The 25,284-nt window shown below is 41.7% G+C and overlaps 1 protein-coding gene across 4 annotated transcripts in view; it reads right to left on the bottom strand.

Annotated features, from left to right (window-relative positions):
* The window catches only part of LOC149203398 (phosphoenolpyruvate phosphatase-like), a 345,157-nt gene that overhangs the window by 147,633 nt on the left and 172,240 nt on the right, over positions 1-25,284 (bottom strand). For all 4 annotated transcript variants that reach the window (XM_089403422.1, XM_089403425.1, XM_089403423.1 and 1 more), the window contains one exon: positions 6,954-7,177. In XM_089403422.1, the coding sequence (XP_089259548.1) occupies positions 6,954-7,177 (224 nt within the window). The remainder of the gene's footprint in view (positions 1-6,953; positions 7,178-25,284) is intronic.

The following is a 25,284-nucleotide window of genomic DNA, read 5'->3' as shown; positions in this document are numbered from 1 at the left end:
CACGCAGAGGCATCCAGGAGCTGCGCAGAGCCAGAGAGAGCCAGTGTGTGAGACACAGAGCCAGAGAGGGCCAGCGTGTGAGATGCAGAGGCTCCAGCGGCTGACGCAGAGCCTCGAGAGGCTGATGTTGGGCTAGATAGTCTGACGTTGGGCCAGAGAGGCTGACACAGGCCCTAGAGGCAGCGCTGGGAGATTTTCGTGGGACAGTTTGGAGCTGGAGATCTCGATAGGGTGACACAGTCCCTATCAGGGTGATGTAGAGTAGCAGAAGTTGTATTGTTGTTGTGGGATCGTTCATCCGGTGATTTAGCTGGAATATCTATCTCCGACTAAGAGGTACTACTGCCGAGGGCATTCTCTGTTGGGTGAGCCATTTCTGGCACCCAGGTTGTATTCTGAAAACTACATAATAATAAAACCCTTTGAATAGCTGCACCAGTTTTCCCGCACTGGGTTTTTCCGAGGACATTAGTCCAAAAACAACGGTGTCACTTGTGTGCTTGTTTCTTTCAGTTGATGACCTGTATGTGTTGATATTGTACTAGTATTTATTTTTAGTATTTACATGATAAATAACTAGTTAAGTAAACTGAACAAGTAGGAAGAAATAAATCAGATAGTACAGGAAGAATTTCTACCGGATAGACTTAGAAATTCCAACATGGTATCAGAGCGAGGTTGCAGATCAAAGGGTAATTGAAGGCATCAACCAAATAGAACAACAGCAGCAGAAATAGTTGTCCCGAGTGACAAGAGTTGTTCCTAGTAGAAAACAACAAGGAAGGGTTGACGCAGAGAGCATGCGTCATCAGTTCGAGCCAGGGGGAGGATCAGCGCTGAGGCAGAGAGGAGGAGACCTGACCTACGCAGTGCCTAGTCATATTTCTCAGTCAGGAAGGATCGACGTTGTGGTCAGGAGGTGCAGATTTTGCTGGTGTTGGGATTGCGTAGACCCTAGAGGTTCAGATTGCTAAGCCATAGGAGGTCGTGGGTAAGTTGCGGAGCGAAGCTGGTGGGGTATTGTGGTCAGAACAGTACCTAACAGGGCAAGACCAAGGAGGAGGGAGTTGCTGCCGAGGATTTCTAGCCAAGAAATCCGGATTAGCGGTGCAGCTACACAAATGATTGGAGTGGGGCATCTCGACATTGGTAGAGGGATTTCCAGAAGGCAAATCGAGGCTCAGAGGGAGTCAAACCGAGAACTTCCTGACAAGAAGTTGAGAGACTCAACAGGAGTCGATCAGAGGACTTCCAGGAGGGAAGTAGAGAGACTTAAAAGAGTCGAAAGAGGAGCAGTGAAATGGCAGTGAATGGGCTAAGAGATCAGGATAGACTAGACGGAGCTTCGAACTTCATAGTCTGGAAGGCCAAGATCTTGTCCATTCTAGACAAGTATCGCATCAAACACTTCGCCTTGAAAATGATAGCGATCCCAGTTGACCCGGCTAAAAATGAGAAGTATGAGGAGGCAATGGCCAGGGCTAAGTGCATCATTCTTGACGGGGTCAAGGATCATGTGGTACCACATATTGCCGAGAAGGGCATGGTAAATGAGATGTGGGATGCCCTAAAGAAGTTGTATTAGCATACTTCTGTGCAAAGGAAGATGCTTCTAGAAAATCAACTGCGATCATTCCAGATGCAGAGGGGAGAGCAGATAGATATCTTCCTCGGGCGATTGACAGAGATCCGGGACTAGCTGACTTCCATAGGGGCCACGCCAGATGAGGAGATATTGGTCAGGACCTCATTGAACGCAGTCTCAGAGGATTGGGAGGTATTTGTCCAGAGCTTACTGGGCAGGTCAAGCCTTCCGAATTGGGAGGAACTGTGGGCTTCTCTTCGTCAAGAAGAGATCAGATGGCTGACCAAGGCGGGAAGCAGCGGCAAGGGGGTCAGAATCAAGAAGGAGGAAGAGGAGGATGTTGCCCTAGCATCTGCAGGAAAGCAAGAGAAACAGAAGAAGAAGGACCTCTCCAAGGTCAAATGCTTCCATTGTGGGGAACTGGGTCACTATGTGAACCAGTGTCTGAAGAAGAAGAGTAAGGGAGAAGCTTCTGAGACTAAGGCAAAGCCAGCGAAGGCGGAGAAAGAAGTGGAGACAGATGACAACTGTGCCATGAGTGCTCATGTGCCACTTGAGAGTAAGTGGGGAGACATCGAGCTGTAGTCAGACGGACTACAGATGATGAGGGACAGGATCCTTGAGGTACCCAACCTCTTGGATTATACCTTGCTAGAGGAGTCCCAAAGAGAAGTAGCGGGACTGGCGGATGTCGGTAGATACGGATGCAGATGGAGTGACAAAGGGTGCTACAGTGCAAGAGTCTCGGGACAGCGTGACGCAACAGTGCAAGATGCATGGAGTTGTTGCAGTAGCACAGAGGTCAGTAGAGGGAGCACTTGTCAGCGACAAAGGGAGCTTCAACATCGGGAGTGTTTCTAGCCTAACAGAGATGTCAGAGTTGGGAGGATCAATTACTTACTTCTCAGTAACTGAGTTGCAGTGCAGCGGTTAGCAGTGGCAGTGCTATGGGCAGCACGATGCAGCATGATGAGAGGGGATGCAGTGCAGATGCAACGGTGGTAGTGGCAGGGCCACGACAGCAGGACAGATGCAGAGGGAGTTGTCGTATGGATGCAGCAGTGGCAGTGGCAAGGCCATGGGCAGTAGTACAGGATGCAACAGTGCAGAGGATGTTGGGTGGGGAGGCCTAGCATCAGCACAGGGACCGATGCTAGATGATCAGGGTGATACTCAGTGAGGAGTATTACTAGAGCATAGTCCTCACTAAGAGGGAGTGTTGATTTGGGGTAGCATTGGATGTGCTCTAGCCACGAAAATTGGTGGAGAGGCTAAAGCGCATGAGATCTCCAAGACCCAGAAATAGTTTGCGCAGAATCTAACCAGTTTGGGAGATATTAAAATAATTAATATTTTTAATGGAGTTCCTAAGTCTAAACTTAGGAAAAATAAAATATTAATGCGAATTAATATAAAATTGGGTTAGAATGGTCCAAAAGTCATGGATCAAGCCAAATCTAATCTTAGCCATTGATTAGAGATTTAATCTCAGTCGTTGATGGACCAACGAGAAAAGTATAAGAGGAGGCTTGAGGGTCAGTTGGAGAACACACTGAGAGAGATCAAGAACTCAATTTTCTGGGGCAGGGTTTGCTGAGGAAATTGAGTGAAGTGATCTGATTTGCAGCTGAGGGGCAGTGAATACATAGCAGAGAGGCAGAGTTAGTACCAGGAGTATCAGTGCAGAAGCCGGGAGAGGTTGACGCAGAGCCAGCTAGAGGCCATGCAGAGGCAGCCAGAGGCCACGCAGAAGCAGCCAGGAGCTGTGTAGAGCCAGAGAGGGCCAACGTGTGAGACACAGAGGCTCCAGAGGCTGACATTGGGCCAGATAGGTTGACTCTGGGCCAGAGAAGCTGACGCAGACCCTAGAGACAGCGTTGGGAGATTTTCGTGGGACAGATTGCAGCTAGAGAGTTGGACAGGGTGACGCAATCCCTATCAGGGTGACGCAAAGTAGCAGAAGTTGTATTGTTGTTGTGGGATTGTTCATCCGGTGATTTAGCCGGAAAATCTGTCTCCGACTGAGAGGTACTACTGCCGAGGGCATTCTCTGTTGGGTGAGTCATTTTTGGCACCCAAGTTGTATTCTGAAAACTGCATAATAATAAAACCCTCTGAATAGTTGCACTGGTTTTCCCACATTGGGATTTTCCAGGGACATTAGTCCAAAAACAATGGTGTCACTTGTGTGCTTGTTTCTTTCAGTTGATGATCAGTATGTGTTGATACTATACTTGTATTTATTTTCAATATTTACATGATAAACAACTTGTTAAGTAACTGAACAAGTAGGAAGAAATAAATCAGATAGTACAAGAAAAAAATTTAATGGATAGACTTAGAAATCCAACACTTCTACTCTTCTATCCATCCACCATTCTTGACCAAGACAATGGATTTCCTTAGTTCCATTTTCTGCAGCAAAAGACTAACCCTAAAGCAATCCATCTCACCATTGTTGCATTTCTTTGCGACAAAATAAATATGAGCCCTAGAAGACTGCAAAGTGGTGTACACATTGAACACTTTCCCAACCAGAATTTTCAATACAAGGTGGGACAAATAAAAGCCCTAGAAGACATACAACACTTAAACCATTGAAGATAATGCAATTATTCTTGAACACTCTCTTTAAGGAATCAAACTGGCAATGAGGTCAGTTGCAGCAGACAGAGAAACACCTTCACCAGTACCAACCAGAATTTTAGAAATGATTAGTCAGTGACAGTGGATACGAGTGTAGTCGCCTGGGACCAACCCAGGACTCCAAATTTGAGAATCTTCCTTGGGATCACCGGGTAACATTTAGAGCATAAACTGTACTCTGGAAACATCTTTGCACCACTAGGGGGAAACCCTCGGGCTAATGATAGCACATCATAAATAGTTGGCTACACAACACACCGTAGAATAGTAGCTGGATCAGACACCATAGCAATGACATAAGGGAAATCATGTTGCAATCAGTCCTCATTGTCAATATAACATGAACAGCATCATAACAACAGTACAGCACTCCTCGACTGTGTACGCGTAACAAGTCTGAGGCATGCTCATAACAAGGAAGTAATCAACACTATCCTTTCACAGTTTCTGGAGTACAATCCTATTGTAACCTCATCCAGGCTTCAACCATTAGAGGGTCCCTCTCATAAATGTCTGTTGTTTGTAGAATTCTCCCAGTGCTACAACTTCTTGTTGTTGATAAGAAGCCTTACACTTTCTCTGTGAAAACCCGATCATAACATAACTGACGAAAGCTCCCGGCTGCAGTTTCGACTTCATACACAGATGATGAGAAAGATTAAGAAAAATGTTGCATGTCATGCATAAAGCCAGAATTCTCGATATCCCGTGCTGTATAAAGGATGGCAACTTTCAGTGTTGGCCTGTAAATTGCCCCATGGTTCAGTTACAGAGGCTATCAATCCTGAAGCAAAATTTTGAATATCTTTATTAAAGGCTAAGAGGTTGGACCTAAAAATGCCTTAGAGAGAGAATTCTTGCTTTCTTCGCTATGCTGGCTAATAGACCAATGCTGCTTCTGACTATTCCTTGTCTTAAGTCATTGTGTTTTTCTTCAATCCTGATCGCTTAATGGTACCCCTGGTTTTGTAGACAGACTTGCCCCAAATTGCTGCTTCATCCTACTTCAAAACCTTCCTTTGCCAGCAGTTGCTGCTAGAAAATATGGCAGTGACAGCTCCAAAAATATTCTGGGTTTCACTGTTCAACTCTGCATGAAATTAACTCATCATTATGCACATTTGAGTGCCAATGACAAGTTGAAACTTTGGGCATAACCAGTTAGATATTATCAAGCTGCTACAGGTAATAATCAGCTTGAATTTGCTCATGGATAATGCCTTAGATGGTTGTATATGCCTCCACCGAGAAATTGCCACAAGAGACTTCCAGAATTAGCAATTCATCTTTCTAACTCTTTTAACATGGTCCAACTGTGTTCACAGTCAATAATCTTGGCCCTGTTTGGAAAATTTCTATAGGTACCCCTACAGGAAGAAGTGGTAACACTGCCCTAATGCTGGTTTCTCCATGTTTATTGTAGGATTTTAGATCTGTTTTGGTTCTGTTCAATTCACCTACTGTTACTTGTGAATCTTAACAGTATTCTCAATCATAAAAATCAACTAACATCCAAATGATGTTGCAACAAGATATTGACAATTAAATCCTTGAATTTCACAATAGCTTTAAAAGAGACATACAACCTGAGCAGACCTAATAGTTAAGAACATCGGTTTTCAGCTTGGAGGTCACATGTTCAATTCAAGAGGGGGTAGGGTATGTATATGTTTGTGGATATTTTTGTGGTGCTAGTAAGGTACCAGCACTCTCACCCTCGCTTTCAGGCTAGAAAGTGGGACGAATTGTATTTCCCAAGCAGACCCTAATGCCAAAAAAAATATGTGGAAAACTTTGAGAAAGACAATCAGAATGATGTTCAGTGAAACATTCAACAATGAAACACTGGAATCCTTATCAAAACGTTTAGAAATGAGGAAAGAGCTTTCTTTTGGATTTAGTAAAATTTTGGTGAAAGAAACCTCAAACAAGAAAAAAATGACTCCCCGAAAAAATTAGATGCTTTGATTGACAACCTGTAGAGTGAAGCAATTTCTATAAGGTTTGAACCCAACTCTTCTTGGTATCCAACTTTGCTGTGTATAGGAGTGACTAGAAGCCTCTAGCGGAGAATGAAAAATAACATTGTAGATTGTGGACCTTGCAAGCATATTTACAAACAAGTAATCATTCTATAACATCACAAACTCTCAGAAATATGAGACAATTTTATTAATGTCGATAGTTGTCCAAAAGAGCACATCAAAGGGATTAGCAAAAAGGGTACTCACGAAAGTTGAATGACAAAGAGATACAGGTGAAACTAACTTCTGATTTATATTACAATTGGAAAATAGCTTATTATGTTATTCAGCTCTACATTGAATAGTAATATTACAAAGAAATTACAGAAACAAAGAGAATATTTCTTGAAGAAAATATGGAACTTACAAGAAAATAATTCCTAGAAAATCCAGACAATGCGTAAAAAGGAAGCAATACAGAAGTGAATGAAATATTAAGTTCTGCTGGACATAAGTTTTCCTTTTCAAAAGAAAAAGAATCATATTATTGAACAATAGGGGGAGAAAAAACAGCATTGCATCTGAATTATAGCTGAAAAGATACACACACGAAATGAAGCTTTTCCTATGATTTGTCAACATTATTTCTCATCACATATCAAAATGGTTGAAGAAACAATATAACTAAGATGCATAAATGTGTAACATGGATGACTGCTCCATTTGGTTTGCAATGAATAGATAATTGACGGGCATACCAAATCTTCTCTGAATTCTATTTCATGATTTCCTGATGTCCAGATCCACGGCTGATAAGCAGTGTTTGGCTCCACAAAGCGGCCCCATGTATCCCATCGAACCCCATTGTCAAACTCATAATCATCAGCATAAGAGAGATCACCAACGTATAGAACTGTTTGTCCAGGATTTTTCAAATAATGCTCAAAAGTTGAAAGGGAATGGAACGTTTGTCCAAGGTCCCCTGCAATATGTACCATTTTTCAGTTTTTAACTTTTGTAATGATAAAGCTTAAAGCTATTAAATTCAACTAATGGCAACTTCAGTGTCACAAACACAAGCCATTTAAGCAAATTTATCAATCACTGAATTTGAGAACTAAACCACCAAACTACGAAAGGTTCAGAACCATCAATGGTTCGGAACTATGTTTGAAAAATATCAAAATACTCTTCCCCATGCAAATCTTAAAACCACAAACTATAAAATTGCATTTATCTGTGAGAGCACATGTCGATGTTAATTCATTCAAGTACCTTGATCTTTGTTGACATTAGTCAATTCTATTATAATCAATCTGAATACTAGTATATAGAAAGCCTGGGCTATTTATTAATGCCATACTCCCAACTCTCATCAGTCCTCTCAGTCTTAACATTCCGGTGCTTTTCTTGAAATTAATCTATTAAAGGCAACCTCAACAACAAGCTGTATAATACCAGAGGTTGGCAGGAAAGTTGTTGATTTTGCTACAAAGATGAAAAGTAGAAACCAATTTTCTGATCTGATAATTACATCCTAATGATCTTTAACCAGATTATCTTATGTCACTTATATCATTGAGCAATTATACACAAAAAGTTTCAACAGTAATGCAATGAAAACAGTAAAATCATAAAGAGACAGCCAAGCACAATAGAGACAACAAATTTTCCCTGGGAAACCCAAACTTGGGAGAAAACCAGCAACTCTTCTTCTAGGAGAAATTTTCTTCAGCAAAGTTTACAAGTTCAAATGTCTAGAAATCTGTGCCAAAAATCCAAGTCCACACTTTTTGTCAAATTCATCCTCTATCTGCTCCATGTGTGGCTAGTGTTGTAATGTACCAGCACTAAAATTTGCACAATTTTTCTTCAAAATTTTAAACTATTTCCATTGAGGACTTTTAACAAACAGATGGCATGGAAATTCTGTCACACACTTGGATAAACATTATCAATAAAACATTGAGTAAATTTGACAAACAATTTGAGAACGGACTGGTCATTTGCAACAGCAGATAAGAAACTTAACAAAACTTTCCTAAAACTGACTCCATTTTATTAACTGAAATATTTCTTCATGCAAGTGTTGGAATGATGGAACCTGGAGATTGTCAACCAACTCGGCCTTCCTGGGATGGTCACGTCCCTCACAACTCAAGCAATTCGCCCCCCATAGCTTTCACACCATTCGACCTCCAAGGAGATGGAACTCGGCCCTATGCAAGATAAAACTCAGCCTCTGCAATAAATCTGGAAAATGCCCCCTGGTGGATGTGAACTCAGCTGAAACTCGGCCTTCCCCAACAAAATTGACCTCTGGAAATGAGTAACTCGGCCCCCACTATTTCGGTCAATGCTTCAGAAGTTCAGTCTCCAGTTTGTAAAAGAAATTTGGCCCACTCCTAAGGAACCCAACCTCTTCAAATTTTCACCAACTCAGCCCTGGAAGAGTTTGTAGTTTCGGCCCTGGTACAAGAACAATTCGGTCCCCAAATTCTCAGTTAAATTTCGGCCTTCTTGCAAGGAAATTTCCGGCCCCCTGAAGGTGAACTAGGCCTTCTGCTAATCCGACCCCTGTCATAATTCGGCCTTCAAAAAGAATTCAACCCCTCTGGTAGATAGACACTTCCTGCAACAAAAATTTGCTCCAGAAACCCTGCAAGATGATTAGCAATATGTCTTTTTCATTCATTGTTGCATATCTTTGGTTAATGGAACTTTGGGTGTTAGAAGTTAGAGTCTTGGGCAGGGTTTGGTTGATGGTTGTAAGATGTTCATTGGTGCTATAGTATATCATTGGTGGATGTTGTTCATGGTTAGCCTAGCCTAATACTCACATGTGGAACACCTCCATAACTATGGATGGAGACATGGTATGATTGTAGTTAACTGATGGCATTGTAAGGGTGCAGCACATTGTTTTATTATGACTTTAGTTTATGGTGGGGTTTACTAGGGGTGGCCCTTCTATTCTCATAGGACAAAACCTGTATGTGGTATACTCCTCATTGGCAGACACATGGACGCACTTCATAATGTTTTTGTATGGGGCCATCCACTTTATCTCATGTGTTAACCTCCTAAAGAAGCCTTATTTTATACCATGGTGGACACATGTGGAGGTGACTTATTTTAATTGAAGTCACCCGTTTTTAACATCTCAAACCATAATAGTTGGAATAAGCCTAGGGAAAAGTGAATTAAGTGTTTAGTGTTGATTTTGGGTAGCATCGGATGTGCTCTAGTGTTGAAATTTGGTGGAGAGGCTAAGGCACATGAGATCTCCAAGACCCAGAAATCGTTTGGAGAAATTCCACCCAGATGAAGAGATATTAAAATAATTAATATTTTTAATGGGTTAAAATAAAAATATTGATGTGTATTAATAAAATATAGGTGAGAAAGTTCTAAGTGATGAGGAACAAGTCAGTTCTAATCTTAGCGGTTGATTAGGGACTTGATCTCGGCCGTTGATTTGTCAATAGGAAAAGTATAAGAGGGGGCTTGAGGGTTGGTTGGAGATATACCAAGTGAGATCAATCAATTCGATTTTTTGGGGCGAGGTTTGCTGAGGAAATCGAACAAGTTATCAGTTGTAGTGAGGGGCAGTTCAGCAGGAGGCCGAAGAATACATATCAAAGAGGTAGCAAAGAACCGAAAGAGGCAGCGCAGAGCCTAGGAAAGTTGACACAGAGGCTAAGGAGGCCAATGCAGAGGATGCGGAAGCTGCAGAGGCAGACACAGAGGACACAGAGGCTGATGCAGAAAGCCGCAGAGGCTGATGCAGAAAGCCGCAGAGGCTGATGCAAACAGCGCAGAGGCTGTAGAGGCTGACGTTGGGCTGAAGAGGTTGCGATGAGGAATATTGTGGGGCAAACTGAGAGCAGATTAGCCAGGAGAGGGTGACGCAATTCCAGAGGAGTGCTTGGAGCAGCTTTCACTGTCCAGCACAACGAACAGTCAAAGTCACTGCAAGGTTGTTCATCTGGCTGCTGATTTGCCGGAATATATGTCTTTGGAGAGAGTTTCCACTGCCAAGGAAATTCTCTAAAGGGTGAGCCATTTCTAGCACCCTAGTTGTATTCAGAATCTGCTTAATAATAAAACCCTCTATATGTTGCACTGGTTTCCCCACATTGGGTTTTTCCAGAGACAATTGTCCAAAAATAACGGTGTCCCTTGTGTTATTGTTTCTATTTACTTCAATGCATGATCTATATATTTGTGAAGGTTTCAATTGTGTTTACTTCGATGTTTATACAATTAAATAACTTGTTAATGTAAAGGACAAGTAGGAGATAGTAAACCAAAAATTGCAGTAGGGGTTTTTGATGTGTTAGATTTAGGAATTTTCACATTTAGCCATGTGCTTAACAATGGCACACATGTCGAAGCATGGATAATATAGTTTATTATTTGTGGAGCCTCCTTATAGATGTCATGGCTCATAGCCACCTTTGTTATTGTTCTCATTTGGCATGGAAAGGATGCCATGTGATTGCCCTACACTCAACATTGTATCAGTTGTCTTCTTGAACCCTTTGACCTGTATGATGGCATGTATGGTGGGTCATTTGCAAGTCGTTACATATATCACATAGAGCCACGTTCATCGGATTTACATACGATTAACATTATTCATATCTTCACGTTGCTTTACTTGTGAAATCACAGGTTTTCAAATCTGTGGTTGAATTGAATTGTTGATTTCTATGGTTGTTATATGGGATGTGTTACCCACCAAAATGGGTAACCCCATAGGAGAAAATTGTTATCCTATATTTGATAGCTAGCTGGTCAACCTGACAGCACCTGAGAGATACAATATTCAAGTTCATCAACAAGGAGTCAAAGGTCGACAAATTTGACTATCCAAACCAATCAATCAATATCCAGTCAAAGATGAGCCAACAAGTCAAATTTGATCCAAAATCAAAGTCTACAAATTGTTGAAGTTTCTAACTTTACTTAGTTTAGAAACCCTTCATGCACTTTTTCTGATTTATTTGTACCTACTTGTTATTATTCTTTAACAAGTTATTTACAAAATAAATATTGAAAATAAACAACAGTGTATGCTCAACATTTTATAGATCAGCAACTAAAAGAAACAAGAACAAACACACCACATGACACCATTATTTTTGGACCAATGTCCCCGGAAAAACCCAATATGGGAAAACTAGTGCAACTATCTGAGGGTTTTCCTATTAAGCAATATCAGAGTACAATTTGGGTGCCGAAACTGGCCTACCCAACAGAGAATTTCCTTAGCAGCTGTACCTCACAGTTTGAGAAAAATGTCTTGGTTGAAACCCCGGAAAACCCTTCCGGTAGCTCCTCAACAAAAAACTGCTCTACAACCCCAGCGTTTGCCCAAACTGGACTGCATCAGCCCCTCTGTCTCACATTGGCCCTGTGTCAGCCTTTCTAGGCCTGCGTCAGCCCCAGGAGGCTCTCTGTCAGCTCTTGGAGCCTCTGCGTCAGCTGCGCTAGCCCCTCTGGTGCTCTACACAGCACTTGGCTGCCTCTGCATGGCCCTACGTGAGCCCTTGCTGGCTCTGCGTCACCTTCCTTGGCTGCTGCGCTACTCTCCCAGCACAATCTCTGCCTTCTCTGTTTCTCTGTACTCAATGCCCCTCAGCTGCTCTCTCAATCACTAATTCTATCTCTCTTAGAAAACCCCGCTCTAGAGAATAGAATGATCGATCATCTGGTGTACTCTCGAAGTGACCCTCAAGCCTCCTCTTATACTTTTCATGTTGACATCTCAACGGTTGAGATTAAATCCCTAATCAATGGCTAAGATTAGATCTGGATTGATCCATGTCTTTTGGACCACTCTAACACAGATTCATATTAATACACATTAATATTTTATTTTCCCTCAGTTTAAACTTAGGGACTCCATTAAAAATATTAATTATTTTAATATCTCCTGATCTATTTAGAATTTGCCCAAACCCTTTCTGGGTATTGGAGATCTCATGTGCCCCAACCTCTTCACCAAATTTCGTGGCTAGAGCAGATCCGATGCTACCCCAAATCAACACTCCCTCTTAGCGAGGACTGTACTCTAGCGATACTCCTTACTGAGTATCACTCTGATCATCCAACATCGGTACCTATGTTAATGATAGGCCTTCCTGTCCAACATCCTTTGCATTGTTGCCTCCTATACTGCTACCCATGGTTCTACAACTGCTGCATCTGTACAACAGCTCCCTTTGCATATGTGTTGTTCCTGGTCCTTTCTCCCAGCACTACATCCGCACTGCACCTCCTCTCGTCATGTTGCATCATGCTGTCCACTGCTGCACTGCAACTCAGTTACTGAGAAGTAAGTAACTGATCCTCCAACTGACCTCCCTATTGGCCTAGAAACACCCACTGATGCTGAAGCTCCCTTTGCCGCTAACAAGTGCTCCCTCTCTGACCTCTGCGCTGCTGTAACAACTCCCTACATCTCGCACCATTGCACACCTCTCTATGCCTTCCTGCACTGGCGCAACACTCATGTGCCTCTCGCACTGCTGCAGCTTACTAGCTCTACACTATCTCAAGACTCCTGCACTGTAGCTCTCTCTGTTGCTTCATCCGCATCCGTCTCTACCCACATCAGCCAGTCCTGCTACTCCTCGTCGGGGCTCCTGTAGCAAGGTCTAATCCAAGAGGCTAGGTACTTCAAGGATCCTATCCCTCATCGCCTGTAGTCCGCCTGACTACAGCTCGATGTCTCCCCACTTCCGCTCAAGTGGTGTGTGTGCACTCATGGCACAGTCATCGTCTGTCAAAACTTCCTTCTCTGCCCATGCTGGCTCTCCCTTACTCTTCTTCCTTGGGCACTGGGTCGCATAATAACCCATCTCCCCACAGTGGAAGCACTTGATCTTGGAGAGATATTTCTTCTTCTGCTTCTCCTGCTTTCCCTCAGATGCTAGGGCCACATCCTCCTCCTCCTATTGAACCTTGATCCCTTTGCTACTGCTACTTGTTTTTTACTGTCGTATGATCTCTTCCTGGCAAAGAGCTACCCACATCTCGTCCTAAGGTAGGAGAGCCCCTCTGCCCAGGATACTCTGGACAAACACTTCCCAATCTTCTGAGATAGCATTCAGGGTTGTCCTCACCTTAAGCTCTTGATCCGGTGTCGCTCCTATAGCAGTCAACTGGTCTCGGATCTCATTCAGTCCTCTGAGAAAGGTGTCAATCAATTGACCCTTCTTCATCTGATACGACCTCATCTGGTTTTCGAGCAGCATTCTTATCTGCACAGAAGTATGCTGGTACAGGTTCTTGAGAGCCTCCCACGTCTCAACTGTTGTTTCTTTCTCGGCTATGTTGACCACTACTGGTCAACTACCCATGCAGTACACCTCCTTCCTGTTGGCAGAGAAGGATAGCTCCTGAGCGACATGTCCGTGCCAGCCTACAGTCATCAACAGCTTGATCATTTTTGTTGTAAACCCAGTCTGCATGTTTGAAATGTAAATAATCTAAGCAGATCAGAGTCATGTATGTAAAGTTGCCTAGGTGGACCTAACTTTCTAATGACGATCTGCGTCCCGGGAGGTTTTTAGTCTCACCGATCCATGGATCGGCAGAGTTTTCCTTCAAACCCAACCCCAAAGCCGGGATGCATTTCGTGATTAGGACTTTAGGAGAATCCTAGCGTGTTACTCTGCTAGATTATAGTTGTGTCGCAGATCTGGGTGGTCTATGAGGGTCTATGTTAAAGTGGATTCATCCCTTTGAGATGTAAATTGTAAAAAATCATGATGAAATGTGTCTTGAGGGTTGAAAATGTTGTAAATCCCCTCATGAGTCCTAGGTCCTAGGTGCTAGGTGATGATTCCAACGGCTGGGTTTGATGATCCGTCTTAAAATAAATTTAAAATTTTTTTTAATGAATAAAAATAATAAATTCATATACATAATAAAAAAAATAAAAAATAAATTAAAAAAAAAAAAATTTTAAAATTTTAAAAATTTTAAAAATTTTAAAAAAAAAACAAATTTGAAAAATAAAAAATAATAAAAAATAAAAAAAGCATAAAGCAAAAACCCTAAGCAATAAAATAATAATATTTTTGTGGATCACCCAAAACTAGCCGTTGGGATCATTTCCTTTATGTAGGGTCTTAGGAGGTCATTTTCAGTTTTATCTGAACTGTGAGTCTGTACTGAAAGCTCTTCTTGTAAACTGATTTCTGATTAATAAAAAGACTTTGGGGTTCAAACTGGCTGGTGTTACTCTCTGGAATTGCTGTGAGGTGTTCTCTTTCCTGCATATTTCAGTTTTCAACAGTTAAAATAGCTGATTTTTTCAGAGCATTGTGAGTACAGGTATCTTGCTCACGTGCTAGGGTCTGAATGTTGTAGGGTTTCTGGAAAATGGCAGGTATCTCCATTTTCTCTTGAAATCTAGCAGCATTTCTTGCCCTTTTTGCTGATGCTTGCTTGAGGTGTGCAGGAAACTTTTAGGTGAAGGTTATTTGTGGGCGTTTGGGGAAGTTCTGGGCTGAACCAGCCGACTCCCACAAGCTGTTCTGTGCAGAGCCCAGCTGTTTGTGCCCTGGGTTAATCTTTTAGAGTTTATTTCCTGTTTTACATGAGGGATTTTCTTTATTTTCACAGTAAAGTTCAAATGTTTGATATCTTGAAAATGTTACTGCAATCATTGCTAAATTCGGCTGTGTCAGAGCTTTAAATTTCTGTGACTTTTGGTAAATTTTGAAGGGTTTCACTTTAAACTCTTGCATATATCGTTATGTGGCTGTAGCAGGGGTCAAACACTGAAATTTGAAAGGGGACAACACCAGTAAACTACACTACGGATATCGTACAAGGAGCTGGCCATTGTATTGAAGTTTACTGCGCTGTCTTGTATACCAGGTGCCATTGTTTCCTTACTGCTGTAGTCTCTGTCAATAAATATGAAATGATTGTGTAAGTTCCAGCTTGATGTTAATGCATTACATTTCCATGTCAGTGCCAATTTCTGAGCATAATATTATCCATAAATTGCTGATTGGAGGTCTGGTTTACATTCTTGGCACTGTATGTACACTTGAGACAAAACATCACAAGTGACAGGTCCAACCAAAACTCAGTAATTTATTTGGAAAATCTGTGTGCAGCTGCGCTGGAAACGATTTATTGCTGCCGTCTTGTTTTAGATTTACTCTGGCCAGGTCACGATTCCCCTTGTTTCACCCTCAAGTGCTGTCACGCAAACCCTTGTTTAGCTTTCTAGCTTCCGTTTCTGCGTGCTGTTTCTGATTGTCACTCTGTATTCTCGCTTTTCTTCGGTGAGTGTTACTTCAGAATCGATTTTTTTTACTGTGCCTCAGACGTGAAGCATTCCCTTTCAAATTTTTTTTTTACCTGCCATCGCACTTCTGCCAGGCTTGCACACGATACCACAGTCAATTTCGATTTCCGTCGTAGGCTGGGCGTAGTCACAGTGACGCTTCTTAGACTCCGCTTTGTGTCTGTCTGCCCAGCGTACCTTCGTTTTGAGCCTTACGAAAGGGGTCGTGCTCAGTTTTCATTTGCACCCACGTTTACGCCCTTCAAAATATTACAAAACCTGTAACAAAAAAAAAAGGAATCGTTTCATTTTTCTGAGGCTGCGGGTCACGCCTTGATCCTGGTTTTGTTCAAATCCGTCGGCGTTTCCTCCATTAGAATTAGTGTTTAGCGTCTTCACCTCCGTTTCCTCGCCTCATTTTCGTTTCTGGTTTTGCTGCATCGCTTTTGGTCGACCGCGTGCATTGATGCTGTGACAGTCGTCTTCATCTCCAACTCCCGTCTGCGTCTTCCTCCGTCAAGCTCGCGGTTCAGTTCTCGTTGTGTTTTCGAATGCGTTTGGGTGCTGTCTTTAGCATAGTCGTAGGGTTAGCGTAGGTTAGTTTAGGTTTCATTTTAGTTACGTATTTTAATTTATTAGATTTTAATTCTTTTTTTTTTTATATAGTTTCATTTTTATGTAGGTTCATAAAATTTAAAAAAAAAAAAAATTTAAAAATGTTTAATTGTTTAGATTTAGCATTGTATTAGATTTTTGTTTTAGTTTAGTTTAAAGTTTTTTTTCTTTTTATATAGGTTCGTTGTTTTATAAAAAATAAAAAAATACAAAAATACAAAAAAAAAAAAAAAAATTAAACAAAAAATTTTCTTTTTTGTGTGTGGAGAATTACTGTTACCTCCTTCAGTTGTTCATCATCGCGTATCTTTCGTGCTGTGGTCTGAATACGAATTGGATATCTGGTTTCACTGTTATTTCAAGCAATTTATCTCTCTTGGTTTGCCAGATATTGTCATTTGAGGAGCCTTGTGGTTTAATAGACATTTAAAACATCGCTCTCTTTGTCTGATAATAAATGATTGCTGTCTGTGGCTTATGTTCTTAGATCATCTAACTGGTAATCATTTAGACCTTATAAGGCACTGGTCTGCTAAATTCGTCAAAGTCATTTAGTGCTTCTCGTCTCCTGGCCCAACTGTCTGGCAGTTGGCCTTCATCTTTCCTCAGGGTCTACCCCCCTTAGCCGTGGGAGACAGGCTTAAACGGAGAGACCAGGGATCAGAGTGACAGCCCCTGGTCTGAGCGTTGTCGTGTCAGTTTGCGCGACAACATTTTTTGGCGCCGTTGCCGGGGATAGAGTTTTTCTGTCCTTGGTCCTTGTTTTTCAAGCTCTGCTGTGCTTAACTTCTTGTTCAAGTGGCGACTCCACTTCCATTATTATCTGCGAGAGTGTACACTAGAAGACATCCAGGCAGTCTGTGCAACCCCACTCCGGATCCTGAAAAGGTTTACAGGGTGCGATCACACAAACTCGCTTCTCGTGCACTCCTTACAAATCTTGGACAAGAAGCCCTTTCTGACGTTCATCTGCTCTTTAGGGGTCAAGTTAGGCGCAACACCATGAGTCTGTTGGGTCCTTGTGATTTCTCTAACATTCCTGGAGCCCCCAATGATATTCCATCTGTTGGGATAGACAAATTGCCTAGCTTTCATGGAGATAATGCCATTACTGTTAATTCCCATTTGCGAGATTTCAACATATGGATGGCTAAGTACGCTAGATCTCCTGATTTTGATCATGAGGATGTCAGGATGACCCTTTTTATCTTGACTCTAGGAGGTGATGCTCATGACTGGTTTACAGAAAAACCTCCTAATTCTTTTGACTCTTTACAATCAATCATTAATTCATTTAGAGAAAAATATGGAGATAAAAGAGAGGGACGACATCTTGTAAGAGCTCTTACTCTGATGAGAAAGAGAGAAGACGAAACTGTTGAGGAATTTAATAGAAGGTTTAATAGCATTATTAAAGAACTACCTCAAGATTATAAACCTTCAGATAAAACTCTCCAAGATTTTTATATTGATGCCTTTGGTCCTGAGCCATCTTATGAGTTAAGGCGTGCTAAACTTACTGATTATCGAGCTTGCCAAACCTTAGCTGTAGAACTTGAGAAGGACAAGGCAGCTTCTGGGAAGTCTGAAATCCCAGGTTACGACAGGGCTGCTACAAAACTGAAGGAAACTAAGGGAAAAGCAGCCCAAGAGCCTGAAAATGAACTTGTTCTCAAATTGCTTCAGAAAATTGAAACCATGGAAATTACTCATAACAAGGAGATAAACACTTTGCAGAATAGGTTAATTCAAATGGAAAGAGCGCAACCGCAAAATTTTCAGCCTCGAAATAATAATAACAGAAATAGTAACTGGCAAAGAAAGGGTCAAACTAGTGAGCAGAGGCCCCCTAATCCGCTTACCAATCTGGTGGATGATGCTCCTCCCTACTGTCGTGCTTGTGCTGATTTTCACGAAGAGTCCTCTTGTCCCATTATCAGAAGACTTCTCGATAATGGAATGCTTGGGACAGGTGAGCAAATAAACGTAGTAGGGAGCAAGTTCCCTTTGCCCATGAATGATTGGATAGAGGTTAAGGAAAAGAGCTATGATGTTGTGAATCCTCAATCCGCTTTTAGCATAAATAACCTTGAAGACGAAGATGACATTTTGGCTAGGTTATATGGTGAGAAACCTTCTCCTGAGAAAATTCTGGAAATTGCTAGAGATAAGGGTTTGACATACCAGAGAAGGGATAAGGATCAGAGCGGGAATCAAATTCCTCCTCGAACTTTAAACCCTGGTATAAATTCGGGAATAGATGTCGATTTGGGGAGTTGGTTTAATAATGCTAAAATCTGGGTTCCTGTCTCTGAGATCGCTAAGATCCCTTCCCAAAGAGACAAATTACTAAAAGCAATTCAGGGTCCTCAAGTCAACGCTTCTCAACAGAAGATTCGTGAGGTTGACTATCATGATGCTCCTATTTATCTACAAAGCGTAGATGCTGATAACAAGGATCATCAACCCTTCTTTATCACCTTATTAGTCAATGGGTATAAATTGAATAACTGCATGTTGGATTCAGGCGCATCTGCTTGTGTTATGACTAAAAGGGTTATGGAACAGCTTAACTTAAGAGTTTCCAGACCCTACTATAATATATGCGCCATGGATTCTAAGAAGATCGAGGTACATGGTTTAATCAAGGATTTGCAAGTTCATCTTTCGGTCTACCCAGACATCATGGTTGTTATGGATATTGTTGTCGTTGATGTACCTGATGCTTGGGGTATGCTGTTATCTAGGAAGTGGGCCTCTGATCTAGGGGGAAGCATTCAGATGAATTGGTCATATGCTATGATTCCTTCTCCTAGCGGTGACGGTTTTGTTAGACTGAATAGAGAGCCTGAGAGGAAATTTCATGTTGAAAATCCTAAAAAGCCTCATAACGAGATAATTAAAGAAAAATCTGACATCGGGAACTATGCTATCATGTCCAATTTCATAATTCCTCCCGATGATGAGATTAAAGATCTTAAGGATGAAGTCTGGTATATGTATTTCGATGGTGCGTTCTCTAGTCATGGTAAGGGTGCTGGGATTGTGCTTAAGTCTCCCCTTGGTCACGTATTCAAGTTTGCCTATCGTCTAGAATTTGAAGCAACCAACAATGTCGCTGAGTATGAAGCCATATTGTTGGGCCTTGAATTGGCCAAAGCTTTGAAGATTAAATTGCTTAACATAAAGGGGGATTCCGATCTGGTTATCATGCAGCTTAAGAACAAATTCACATGTAGAAATCAGAGATTAAGAAACTATCGAAATGCTGTGTGGGATACTATGGAGCACTTCGATGCCCTTAACCTTGAAGCAATTCCTAGAGAGCTAAATAGTTCGGCAGATGAACTTGCCGTAGCTGCTAGCACTTTCCAGTTGTCTGATGAGTTAATCAACGATAAAATTAAAATGGAGATAATATTCAGACCATCTGTCCCAGACAACTCAGAGCATTGGCAAGTTTTTAATGATGAAAAGCAAGTCGTTCGTTTTCTCAATAGTTTAGACGAGTTTGAGGATTTCCGGCTAGTTTCTGGCGAGGATGGGTCTTTAGATCAAGGACATATCATAAATCCCACTCCCAGAAATGTAGTTGCCTTAGAGCAATATTTTGATCGGCATGATGCCACGAAGCTGAGAGAAGAAGACAAGTTGGACCCAGGCGAGTACCTTGAAGTTAACATTGGTACTTTTGAAAGTCCGAAAATGGTTAAAATCGGTAAAGGTACTAGTCTGGAGGAAAGGAAAAAGTTAATTGGTTTACTTCGTGAATATCGAGATGTTTTGGCTTTTTCCTATGATGAGTTGAAGGGCTACAGGGAAGATATTATGGAGCATACTATTCCCTTAAAGGACGAAAATGCTAAACCTTTTCGGCAGAAACTTAGGCAGATTAATCCTAAGTTAGCCCCCCTGGTCCAAAAAGAACTTGCGAAGATGCTTGCAGCAGGAATCATCGCTCAAACTAGGCATTCGACATGGTGTTCGAATTTGGTGATTGTCAGGAAGAAGAATGGTACAATAAGACTTTGTGTCGATTTTAGAAACCTTAATCTAGCGTGCAAAAAGGATAATTACCCTTTGCCAAAAATGGAAACGTTGTTGCAAAGAGTAACTGGGTCTGGGATGATGTCATTACTAGACGGTTTTTCGGGGTATAATCAAGTTTGGGTTAAAAAGGAAGATCGACACAAGACCACGTTCACAACACCATGGGGCACTTTTGAATACATCAGAATGCCATTTGGGTTAACAAACGCTGGGGCTACTTTCCAGAGGGCCATGGATTATGCCTTCAAAGGATTAATCGGGAAAATTATCGAAATTTACCAAGACGATCTTACTGTTTTCTCTAAAGATGGTATCAGCCATATAGATCATCTTAGGAAAGTTTTCGATAGATGCAGAGAATATGGAATCTCTTTGAATCCGGCTAAATCTGTCTTTGGGGTAACTGAAGGGAAACTTCTGGGTCATATCATTTCTAAGGAGGGAGTCAAGGTCGATCCTGAACGTGTTGAAGCAATTCAAAAGATTCCTCTCCCGCACAACCTCAAGTCCCTTCAGTCTTTCCTTGGAAAGATAAATTTTATTAGAAGATTTATCCCGAATTATGCGGAAATAGCTAAGCCCATTCAAAGTCTTCTGAAGAAGGATGTGAAATTTGTCTGGCAAGAAGAGGGCAAAAGGGCTTTCCAAGAAATCAAGTCTGCTATCGCGAAGGCTCCGGTCCTTGTTAGTCCTGATTACTCCAAAGATTTCATGATTTTTTCTTTCGCTTCTGAGGATACCATTGCCGGTGTCTTACTTCAAAAGAATAGAGAGGGTCACGAGCAGCCTATCGCTTTCATGAGTAGAGCACTTCAAAATTCCGAATTGAAGTACAATACCATGGAAAAGCAGGCCTATGCCCTAGTCAAGTCTCTTAAGCATTTTAAAACTTATGTGGGTTATTCTAAGATCATCGCTTTCGTCCCACATTCTGCTGTTAAAGACATATTAACTCAAACTGATTGCTTAGGGACTCGTGCTAGGTGGGTTACTAAGATACAGGAGTATGATTTAGAGATTAGACCCACTAAGCTGATCAAAGGCCAAGGTTTAGCTCAAATGTTAGCTGAAAGTAATGAAAAGACTCTTGGTTTGTTCTGCCTTGACGATCTATCTTCACCAGAGTTAAGAAGGTTAGCTGAGCATGAATGGTATCAGGACATAGTTTACTACTTAACAAATCTTGCTTGTCCTAACCACTTAGTCGCTCATAGAAGAAGGGCTCTTAGACTAAAAGCCACTAAGTACTGCCTTATGAAGGATGGCCTTGGATGGAGAAATCCAGAGGGCATAGTGCTTAGGTGTGTTGACGATGTTGAGTCCAAAAGATTAATCTCCGAATTTCATTCAGGATTTTGTGGTGGTCATTATGCCGCTAGAACTACTGCCCACAAAATCCTGAGAGCTGGCTATTACTGGCCTTCGATTTTTTCTGATGTGCACAAGTTTGTTAGATCGTGTCAAGCCTGTCAACTGTTCACTGGGAAACAGAAGCTTGCTGCCCTTCCTCTACAGCCTGTTATTGTAGAGGCACCTTTTCAGCATTGGGGTCTGGACTTCATAGGGAAGTTCCATGAAAATTCTAGCAATGGCTACTCTTGGATTTTGACTGCTACTGATTACTTCACTAAATGGGTAGAAGCCATTCCTGCTAAGAATGCCACTGAAAAGGTGATTATGAATTTCATTGAGAATAACATCATTACTAGATTTGGTGTCCCCGCTAAGATCACTACTGACAATGCCAAGGCTTTCAGTTCTTCAGAGTTTACATCTTTTTGTTTCAAATATGGCATTGTCTTATCTCATTCGTCGAATTACTATCCTCAGGGTAATGGTTTGGCTGAATCAAGTAATAAAAATCTCATAACCATTATCAAGAAAATAGTAGGAGATAACAAGAAGTCTTGGGACAGCAAAATCAAGTATGCTTTGTGGGCAGACAGAATCACTAAGAAGAAGTCTACTGGTAAATCTCCCTTTGAATTGGTTTATGGCTTGGATGTTACCTTACCTGTGCACCTAAAATTGCCAGCCTATCAGCTCCTCCAAAAATTTTCCACTGATAAAGATGTTGTTCAAAACAGGATAGATCAGATTGTGGAATTAGATGAGACACGTCGGACAGCTTTTGAAAATATATGCAAAAATCAATCTAATATTAAGAAAAGCTTTGATAAATGCTCTAGATCTAGATCTTTGCAGGTTGGAGATATGGTTTTACTTTGGGATCGCAAAAATGAAAAACCAGGAAAACATAAAAAGTTTGACAGCTTGTGGTTGGGACCGTACATCATTAGAGACATAGCTGGACCAAACTCATTCCACTTGAGCAGATTGGATGGTGAACCACTTCATCTACCAGCGAACGGCCAAATGCTCAAGCTGTTCTTCAGAGATGATATCTGATGCCATGGGGCATCTTTTGTATTGTATTTCTATCCCTACTCCTTGTCTTTTCAGCATTTTATTTCTGTTTTTAGGATTAGATTTACTTTTCATGTTATTAGTTAGTCAATAAATGAAGAGCTTTTATTTTCCTGTACTTAATGCATATGATGATTTGGGAATGGACGCTACTTATTTTTATTTTGTGTGTTGTATGGATGCAGATTCTGGATTCTCACATTCCTACCAGTGCAGCAACGTGTCCCCAAGTAGAGCCAGATGTTGACCACTACTGGTCAACTACCCATGCAGTACACCTCCTTCCTGTTGGCAGAGAAGGATAGCTCCTGAGCGACATGTCCGTGCCAGCCTACAGTCATCAACAGCTTGATCATTTTTGTTGTAAACCCAGTCTGCATGTTTGAAATGTAAATAATCTAAGCAGATCAGAGTCATGTATGTAAAGTTGCCTAGGTGGACCTAACTTTCTAATGACGATCTGCGTCCCGGGAGGTTTTTAGTCTCACCGATCCATGGATCGGCAGAGTTTTCCTTCAAACCCAACCCCAAAGCCGGGATGCATTTCGTGATTAGGACTTTAGGAGAATCCTAGCGTGTTACTCTGCTAGATTATAGTTGTGTCGCAGATCTGGGTGGTCTATGAGGGTCTATGTTAAAGTGGATTCATCCCTTTGAGATGTAAATTGTAAAAAATCATGATGAAATGTGTCTTGAGGGTTGAAAATGTTGTAAATCCCCTCATGAGTCCTAGGTCCTAGGTGCTAGGTGATGATTCCAACGGCTGGGTTTGATGATCCGTCTTAAAATAAATTTAAAATTTTTTTTAATGAATAAAAATAATAAATTCATATACATAATAAAAAAAATAAAAAATAAATAAAAAAAAAAAAAAATTAAACAAAAAATTTTCTTTTTTGTGTGTGGAGAATTACTGTTACCTCCTTCAGTTGTTCATCATCGCGTATCTTTCGTGCTGTGGTCTGAATACGAATTGGATATCTGGTTTCACTGTTATTTCAAGCAATTTATCTCTCTTGGTTTGCCGGATATTGTCATTTGAGGAGCCTTGTGGTTTAATAGACATTTAAAGCATCGCTCTCTTTGTCTGATAATAAATGATTGCTGTCTGTGGCTTATGTTCTTAGATCATCTAACTGGTAATCATTTAGACCTTATAAGGCACTGGTCTGCTCAATTCGTCAAAGTCATTTAGTGCATCTCGTCTCCTGGCCCAACTGTCTGGCAGTTGGCCTTCATCTTTCCTCAGGGTCTACCCCCCTTAGCCGTGGGAGACAGGCTTAAACGGAGAGACCAGGGATCAGAGTGACAGCCCCTGGTCTGAGCGTTGTCGTGTCAGTTTGCGCGACAACAGGCTATATGTGGTACCACATGATCCTTGACCCCGTCAAGGATAACGCACTTGGCCCTCGCCATCACCTCTTCGCACTTGTCATTATCATTTGGGTCAACTGGGATAGCTATCATCTTCAAGGCAAAGTTCTTGACACGATTCCTGTCAAGCACTAATAAGATTCTGGCCTTCTAGATTGCGAAGTTCAATGCTCCGTCCAGTCTATCCTGGTCTCTTACCCCGTGTAGTGCCATGACGCTCCTCTACTTCCCTCCTGGAAGTTCTCTGTTCGACTCCTCTGAGTCTTTACTTCCCGTCTGGAAGTTCTCTTCTGTACTCCCTCTGATTCTTGATTTCCCTCCTGGAAATTCTTTTGCCGCTTGTCGAGAAGCCCCCTACTCTGATAGTCTTGTGCAACTGCACTGCTGATCCAGGTTCCTCGGCTAGAAACCCTCGGTAACAACTCCTCTTGCCTTGCTCTGTTAGGTAATGTTCTGACTACAGTACCTCACCAGCTCCACTCTGCAATATTTCTGCAGCATTCTAGACTCCAGCAACTGCCTCTCTGTGAACTGCATCAGCCCCTATCTGGCTCTGCGTCAGCCCTTTGGCCCTCTGCATCAGCAACGTTGGCCTCTTTGAGGCTTTGTGTAGCTCCCGACTTCTTCTGCGTGGCTCTGGCTGGCTTTGCGTCATACTTCTTGGCTTTTGCACTGCTAGAAACAGCTTCTATCACCTCGGGACAGCTGTTTTTTGCTGCTATTGCTCCCCTCAGCTGATGTCTCTTAGTCCTCCTGTGATCTGCAATCACACTCCGATACCATGTTGAACTTTCTAACTTTACTTAGTTTAGAAACCCTTCATGCACTTTTTCTGATTTATTCCTACCTACTTGCTATTATTCTTTAACAAGTTATTTACAAAGTAAATACTGAAAATAAACACCAATGCATGCTCAACATATTACAAATCAGCAACTAAAAGAAAGAAGAACAAACACACCACATGACACCATTATTTTTAGACCAATGTCCTCGGAAAAACCCAATGTGGGAAAACCGGTGCAGCTATCTAAGGGTTTTCTTATTAAGCAATATCAGAGTACAATCTAGGTGCTGAAACTAGCCTACCCAATAGAGAATTTCCTTAGCAGCTATACCTCACCATTGGAGAGAAATCTCCTAACTAAATCCCCAGAAAACCCTTCCAGCAACTCCTCAACATAAAACTGCTCTACAAACCCAGCGTCTACTCAAACTGGACTGCGTCAACCCCTCTCTGTCTCACATTGGCCCTGCGTCAGCTCTCTAAGCCTGCGTCAGCCCCAGGAGGCATTGCGTCAGCTCTA

Source organism: Pinus tabuliformis, chromosome 2_1, assembly GCF_031772625.1.
Source record: "Pinus tabuliformis cultivar Carrire ecotype Pingquan chromosome 2_1, CPIR1, whole genome shotgun sequence".
Classification (NCBI taxonomy): domain Eukaryota; kingdom Viridiplantae; phylum Streptophyta; class Pinopsida; order Pinales; family Pinaceae; genus Pinus; species Pinus tabuliformis.
The sequence above is the reverse complement of the archived record's forward strand: the minus strand, read 5'-3'. Positions and strand labels throughout refer to the sequence as shown.